Below are 8,796 nucleotides of genomic sequence, written 5' to 3'. Positions count from 1 at the left end.
AGGTCCGGTGAGTCGAAAATTTTCGCGCACGTTACTATTAATTTCCATTCTGTCCATCCTGTCTTGTAGTCCGTTAATTACTACTATTAAACGGTCCAGAATTTCGTCCTGTCTATTTCTTATTGGCGGTTCGACAGTTCCCCTTAAACGTCCTATTTCCGCGTCTATTTCCGCGTTGGCTATCGGCGGGTTATTCCCGGCGTTAACGTCTCCACGCGGCGTCTGAGGCGGATGCGTTGCCATTACGCTAGGGACGGAATTAACTAGTGTGGGTACGAATAAATCGCTTTCAAAAGATAATAACGAGGGCTCTCGTTGCTTGCGCCTATCGTTCCCTAATAAGCTTTGGTCGACTTCCTCGAATGGGAATACACGCTGTATAACGAGGTTCGGAGGTTGTTCCGAATCCGACGCGCTATCGCTCGAGTATTGGGTGTCCAAGACACGACGCGCGTTGTCGCGTATATCGCGTAAAGTTTCTCCGATTATATGCACGGGACTTATCTGACTAACGTGTGGCCGTCTTGGTACGGGCTCACTTAGTATCCTCGCGGTCGGAGCGTTAGGACTATCGCTATTATTTTCGCCTTCGAACATTAGTTCGATTACATTGGCGATATAATATAATTTTTCGGACTTACATTAACGCTGCTAATCGCATGTCGCTTTGTAGTCGGTTGTTCGTTGCTCGAAGCTGCTGAGTCACGCTTGCGGTAGATCGCCTCTCGGGTTACGCTGCTATCTGCGTCCTGGTCGTCGGCTGCTATACCGGGTGCTCGCTTTTGTTTTTGGTGTGCTGGCTTCTGCATTGCCTCCTTGGGTCGCTTCTTCGCCTATTTATTTGGTACACCTTATTTGCAGGCTGATTGCTGCCGTCGCTGCTCTCGGGTCCTGGAGTCAGCTGTGTGGATCCCACCGCTGCCACCAAATTGTTGTGCCGCTACTTGCGGCACGGGATTCGGGATCCACCAAGGATTCGGGAGCAGCAATTAATTATTGGAACACTTTTATTTTTTATAACTTTGAATAACAATCTGAATAAACTTTATTAATTTCACTTTCATACACAAAATATTTATTTCACATATATCACTTACACTACGCGTATCGCGATATAACTTTAAGATCGTATTCGAGCAGAGTGACGCGCTACACTTTGATAAAATTACTGACTCCACTCTGCATCGGTCTTCTCATATTTATTTGAATTATTGAGGCCTCTTTCATATTCGGCGCTTCTCGTCAGCGTTCCGCTAATCGGTCGAGGGCGTGATCGCGTAATCGCGTCGCACTCGCGGTTTAAATATTATATTAAACTTATTATTAAATTAACAAGAATAAGGAAACCGTAATAATTTACGATTTACTAAGCCATCTACGGTCAAAGCTAGATTACCATGCTTATTATAATGTGTGAATTTATATACCGCGTATGTAGTCACCAATCACGTGCCGAAAATTTTTCAGACTTACAACGCAATACTTAAACAACTACCGCAGTAATATCACAGATTTTAGATTCATCATTACATTAACATTTAAATTGTTAAATTTTAATATATGTCTTCCAACATATTATTAAAGATCTAATAAGATGCTATATAGATGCATCAAATAATTGTTAGATATGCGGTAGCAATTTAACTAAAAAAGTGATATTACTGCGGTAGTTGTTTAAGTATTGCGTTGTAAGTCTGAAAAATTTTCGGCACGAGATTGGTGACTACATACGCGGTATATAAATTCACACATTATAATAAGCATGGTAATCTAGCTTTGACCGTAGATGGCTTAGTAAATCGTAAATTATTATGGTTTCCTTATTCTTGTTAATTTATAATTTATAATTGACGGTCGTAATACAGAATTCTAATACTTATTATTAAACTTATTTCGCCGCGCGTTCCGGTAATCGGTCGAGGGCGTGATCGCGCAATCGAGTTGCGTTCGCGATTCATTTATATTTTTTCACCTTTAAAAATCAGTTTCTCATGTTTTTTACGTCGTGATTAATTTTCTACATAGCTGAGGCATTTATTTGTCGAATACAAGACATCATACATATTAACATACTATAGTTCATTAATTATAAACAATAATATACCAAAAAATGGCCATTTTTTGAAAAAGAAATCGTTTGTGAAAAATAATCACAATTCGCTTGAAAAACGCTACTCAGGGGTTTTTGGGGTCGCTGAATACGAATCTAATATCAGTTTTCAAAAAATTAAAAATGGCGGATCCAATATGGCAGACATGAAAATTGAAAATCGACTGAATTAGCTTGAAATGAGTAACTCGGGAGTTTTCGGTGTCGCCGATTGCGAATCTGATGTCAGTTTCTAAAAATTTAAAATGGCGGATCCAATATGGCGGGTATGAAAATTGAAAATCTACTGAATTCGCTTGAAAAAAGTTACTCGGGGGTTCGCAGGGTTGCTGAATACGAAAATGAAAATAGATTTTGGGATTCAAAACAATTGAATATAAGTGGAAGACACTTATATATGAGTGAAAACTGACATCAGATTTGTAATCTGCGACCCCGAAAACCCCCGAAGTAACTCGTTTCAAGCAAATTCATCCATTTTTTAGAAAGTTGTCGGCCATATTGGATCCGCCATTTTGAATTTTTAAAAACTGACATCAGATTCGTAATTTGCGACCCCGAGAACCCCCGAGTAACTCCTTTCAAGCAAATTCATCCATTTTTTAAAAAGTCGTCCGCCATATTGTATCCGCCATTTTGAATTCCTGAAAAATGATATCAGATTCGTAATCAGCGACCCCAAAAACCCCTGAGTAACGAGTTTCAAGCGAATTCAGTGAATAGAAAAATGCGTGACTGAAAGGGTTAAGGCGATATTATGGATGTTTTAGTGTTTTAAGACTTCCATAATATTGCATAATTGTTTTAATCAGAGCGATGAACTATCTTAGGGTTATCTTGCTATCTTACCTGTGTCTGCAGGCTATCTTATGACCTTTTAGGGCTTTATGGCTACTTGATATATATTTTATGGCGATTTTTTGCCTTTTTAGGCGAGTTTTAATTTTTGTAGGCATGATGCCGGGTTCAAAAAATTCTGAAAAAATTCAGGGTGAAAATAAGTTTAAAAATACATGTTTTTGAATCTTTGCGAGGTTGCCAATCATAAACTAACAAAAGGGGGTCACTTATAAATTTTCAGGAATTTTTTAAAAATTATGGTTAGGTTGGAACATCTCGCAAAAAATATTTTCAAATACCTTTTGATACGTTTTGTATGCCCAAATTTTTTAAATAAAATTGTATCTGATAGGTCTCGTGACAAAAATAAAATATGAAAATACTTCATAAGGCAATATCTCCGAAAAGGGGTGGTGTACGGAATTAAAAATTTCTCCAAATTTTTTTTTCGGGTCAACGAACTTTTTGGTGACATGCTGGTCATAATCCGTTTGGGGGCCGATTGACCCCTTCTTAACCTGATAGAGCCTTTCGTAAAAAATTTTGAGATCTGATATATCTTCATTTATGTTTGTGTTATTTTATAAAATTTCCGAGAGACCACTTTTTCAAGTAGCGATTTAAAAAGTAGAGGTTTCAATCTGTAAAATACTTTTTTAAACATCTCGATACGATAATTTTTGACGAAATTATCCTATCTTGAAGTTTGCTTATTTTTGTAGAGTGAAACAGGTGTTGCGTTAATTTTGTTGCCCAGTGTACTACATAGTAGATCTGTATTTACGTTTCCCGATAAATATGTGTATTTATGTTTCTTTTGGTTAACACCAAAATCGTTTTCGTTTTTATTGTGAACACAACTTTGTGTTAATCGTGAATAAAATGGCTAAAAACTTAAATGTTCATAATTTTTGATAGGAGTAATTTCCAAAGAAATATTTCCGATAAAATTTATTTGTTTTTTCTCGTAGAATCCAAATATGTAACATTTTACAGAGGGTCCCATTTGAAACTTTGATGTTACCCCCGCCCCTCTTGAAGAGGAAACCGGGGTGGATTTTTGTTTACGTAGTTAAAAAGAGGCCCCTCGAATATATGAAACTTTCTCATAAACAACTTTTTAATAGGACAAATATTTTTAGAGTTATTAGCTTGTAACACTTTATGTGGGCCACCCTGTATATGTATTTTTATATTGTATATAATCTAATTTAAGAACTCAAAATATCATTAAAAACGTGTCTTACCAAAAGTTTCTTTGGAATCTGGTATTCTATCACGATCAGATGAGTCGACGATGTAAATCACAGCATGAGATTCCGCATAATACTGCAAATATAAACTAATATTATCATTCACAGATATATCATTCAAATATTGGGTTAAAAAAAGGCTATTTTTTTTTACCTACACGCGTATACAATATTATACATATGTATATACATATATACATATGTATATGGGTCATTCCATGCCAAGTGGGCCACTCAAAACTTTTGGATTTTTGATTTGGCTAAAATATTGATATATTATAGTACCCATCGCAAGAAGCTACCATAATTTTTTTCAAATTTTTTTATCAACATAGTCATGAGATATGAATTTTTTTCAAAATTCGCAATTTTCCAATGCCTATAACTTTGCGAAAAATAATCCAAACAAAACGTTTTTTTTTAAATTGTGTTTTTTTCTCTAGTTTTCAAAAAAAAATATCAAGAAAAGTTTCAAAATTGTTTTTTAATTTTTTTTGTAATTTAATGTAAAAAATTATTAATTTTTTAAAGTATGACACTTTTAATTTTTTTAAAAAAATTCTCATAAAAACTTAGATTTATTTGATGATTTTTAAGACTAATTTGATCGTGGGTAAATTTTTCCTTCTATTTTTTTTCGAATTAATTTTTTTTTAATTTTGTATTTTTTACGCAATGGAATAATATGAAATCATGATTTTGTCATGATCTACAATTTTTTTATTTATTCTCAATATAATAAATAACTTTGATATTTTTACAATATTTTTTGAGAAATTGGGAGTTTTTCTTATAATTAAAAAATCAATAAATATTTTTCGTCGAGAAGGTATCAAAATTTATTTTCTTAAACGTTTAAATAATTTACATACTCTACATTCCTCAGAATTAGAATACTCTTTTACAGTAATACAACCTTTTCTATTAGGTTTGATACAATGTAATTTTTGGTAAATATATAGAAAAGGGAGCCCCCCCCCGATGATCTTAACCTTGACATATGTTGTCAAGGTCATGAACCTGAGTAACCTCCCCCAGGTTTTAGGTGGCGGTCACTGTCCGTTAAAAAGTTATTAACAAAAAAAGTTTCAAAATTAACGTATCATTTCTGCCATATATGTATTATAACAAGTACTATTTTACATCTCCTTCTGTTTAGAAACGTTAAACTTTCCAGACGAAGCAACTCTCACCTCCCCCAACCCCCTGCGAAGGGGCACACGACTTCTACGATTATGTTCCATTCGTTATATAACGATTATGAGTCTATTACTTGTTATTTCGCACACACACACGGGCTGGTGCAAGGAGGTGGTCTTCGGCCACCACCCACACCGTCGACAGAGGTCTGCCCCGACAGTACAATCATAGCAACAGTACAATCGTAGAAGTCGTGTGCCCCTTCGCAGGGGGTTGGGGGAGGTGAGAATTGCTCCGCCTGGAAAGTTTAACGTTTCTAAACAGAAGGAGATGTAAAATAGTACTTGTTATAATACATATATGGCAGAAATGATACGTTAATTTTGAAACTTTTTTGTTAATAACTTTTTAACGGACAGTGACCGCCACCTAAAACCTGCGGGAGGTTACTCAGGGTCATGACCTTGACAACATATGTCAAGGTCAAGATCATCGGGGGGGCTCCCCTTTTCTATATATTTACCAAAAATTACATTGTATCAAACCTAATAAAAATGGTTGTATTACTGTAAAAGAGTATTCTAATTCTGAGGAATGTAGAGTATGTAAATTATTTAAACGTTTAAGAAAATAAATTTTGATACCTTCTCGACGAAAAATATTTATTGATTTTTTAATTATAAGAAAAACTCCCAATTTCTATTTCTATATATCTCCCAAAAAATATTGTAAAAATATCAAAGTTATTTATTATATTGAGAATAAATAAAAAAATTATAGATCATGACAAAATCATGATTTCATATTATTCCATTGCGTAAAAAATACAAAATTAAAAAAAAAATAATTCGAAAAAAAATAGAAAGAAAAATTTGCCCACGATCAAATTAGTCTTAAAAATCATCAAATAAATCTAAGTTCTTATGAGAATTTTTTTTAAAAATTAGAAGTGTCATACTTTAAAAAATTAATAATTTTTTACATTAAATTACAAAAACAATTTTGAAACTTTTCTTGATATTTTTTTTTGAAAACTAGAGAAAAAAACACAATTTTAAAAAAATAACGTTTTGTTTGGATTATTTTTCGCAAAGTTATAGGCATTTGAAAATTGCGAATTTTGAAAAAAATTCATATCTCATGACTATGTTGATAAAAAAATTTGAAAAAAATTATGGTAGCTTCTTGCGATGAGTACTATAATATATCAAAATTTTAGCCAAATCAAAAATCCAAAAGTTTTGAGTGGCCCACTTGGCATGGAATGACCCATATACACACATGTGTATATAAGCAGGATTGTGCACGTTACCTCAAGAAAGTAACGCGTTATCATCACCGTTACTTAAAAAATAACAATTCGTTACTTTTTTTATAGTACTAAGGTAAGTTACAAGATTTTAAAATTATATTAAATAATAATTAATTTATTATTAAATTTGAAATAAATATTTAAACTTGAAATTCTCTATTTTAACTAGTTTGTATATGTATAGAGAGCAAATTTTTTTCTGTATTAAACTTATCTACAATTTTACTAATTCTTTATTTTCTTAATATTGTTTTCAAGATTGGTAGATAACGCGTTATTTGTACGTATAAAAATAAATTTTCAGTGCAAAAATGAAAATAAGAGTTACAACTTCCAGTGGCCTTGATCTTGACAAATGTTGTTCAGACCATGATCCTGAACAACATTCAAAAGATTTTAGCCATTGGACACCTTGGGTAATGTTAATGCCAACAGTACAGTAACTTTCAAGCCTTATAACTCGAAAAGTACTTAATGAAAAAATATTTTATTATAGTGTTTTGGAAAGCTCTCGAGATAAGCTATAAGAAAATAAAATAAGTTCCATTTAAGAAATTAAAAGTGACATTTCTGTAACCTTTATACAATTAATGATACCATCTTATGTCCCCCTCGAAACCATACAACTTTTGTCTGAAACATTTTTTCGTATCTTCCATATTTTTTGGGATATTTATCTGGGGTAATTAAAATGAAACACACAGTATATTATGTATATAATTAATAATTATATATGTATATATATAGATTGTTTTTTTTAGCTCTATTTCTCCACTAAAAAATAGAATTTTTATATCTTTTTTATTTATCAAAAAAATCTGCACATAATATTCTAGTGTCAAGAAAAAAGTAACAAAAAAGTAACGATTCATTTATGAATTTGTTGAATTTATTTGATATTCCTTTGATGAACTGAATGTCAAATTGTGAATCATTTAATTTGTTCTTTATGTGAATTTTTGGAGAACACTTTATGATTCAATTTCTATTTCTTAATTAAATTTTTTATTATTAAAAATATCAGATTCAATAATTAAAAATAATAGAAATTAAATAAGTTACAAGTCTAAGCTACTATGTGAGATGCTATTTAATATAAACAAAATGTAAATTATAAAAATTACAAATGTTTCTACCCTTATCGGGTCATCATCAGTGTAAACATTTAAACATAAAATATGATTATATACATATAAGAACTATATTCTTTTGTACATAAAGTTAAAAATAAAAAGGTTGATTGACTCTTAATTATTAGAATTCACATTTTTCAGCACACGTAATTTTGCAAAAAAGTTCCTCTTATTATCATGTAATTTTTAAATCTATCTATCACATCTAGTATGCATTTTCAAAAGTGGATATGCAGTAATTTAAAAATAGGCTAAAAATATTATATATTTAAACACAAATTAACAATAATAAGAAGAAAGGAAGCACGAAGCAAAGCCATTAACAAATTAACAATATAATGAATTTATTTGCCATACCTTTATAAAATAACAAGAGGTACCATCAATGCGTTTATAGTGACGGAATTAACGATGAAAATTTTAATTTTTTATTCTAATGCCAAGTTATGCATCGTTATATTTTAGTGTAGATGTTACAATTACATCATACTTTCTGTACCTCAGATTCTTTTCCCTTCCAAATTGATATAGACCTTTATTACATAGTATATTTCTTATATCTGGAGACACGGTAGTGTCTCGGCGCTAAGCCAAGCGCGCGACACTGCCGTGCCTCCTTTACGCGAAACTGAGAATTTTTCGGGGTCGAGATGATCAGATCTCAGTAACGGCTGGACCGATCAAGTTCTACATACGCTCAATCGACAGGAAATACTAAAATTGTATAATAAAAGTGCTTTCATTTTTTTTCTACGTGCCCTACGAGCGGAGATATCGCGACGTAAAGTCGGGATCTGTGAATTTTCACGTTTTATTTTTATTAAGAAACGTCGTCGTCGTCATCATCATTATTAACGTCGTCGACCAGAGAAAATGTCCATCTCGTTTTTCCGATAATAGAGGGCCTTTGACTTTATGTGTTATCTCACTCTATCTATCATCTATCTCTATCTATCTATATCTAACCAGCAGACCAGTGTTGCATGCTGTATCACATATGACGCGCGC

General features: G+C 32.5%; 1 protein-coding gene across 1 annotated transcript in view; it reads right to left on the bottom strand.

The window, feature by feature from the left end:
* Positions 1-4,292, bottom strand: part of Arfrp1 (ADP-ribosylation factor related protein 1) — a gene marked incomplete at its 5' end in the record, with an annotated part of 19,478 nt that extends 15,186 nt beyond the window's left edge. The window contains one exon of the mRNA XM_018549803.1: positions 4,198-4,292. Coding sequence (XP_018405305.1) covers positions 4,198-4,292 — 95 coding nt within the window. The remainder of the gene's footprint in view (positions 1-4,197) is intronic.
* Positions 4,293-8,796: the final 4,504 nt, after the last annotated feature.

The sequence above is a fragment of the Cyphomyrmex costatus genome, unplaced genomic scaffold, assembly GCF_001594065.2.
Source record: "Cyphomyrmex costatus isolate MS0001 unplaced genomic scaffold, Ccosl1.0 scaffold9, whole genome shotgun sequence".
Taxonomy (NCBI): Eukaryota; Metazoa; Arthropoda; class Insecta; order Hymenoptera; family Formicidae; genus Cyphomyrmex; species Cyphomyrmex costatus.
This window is presented reverse-complemented; position numbering and strand designations above follow the sequence as displayed.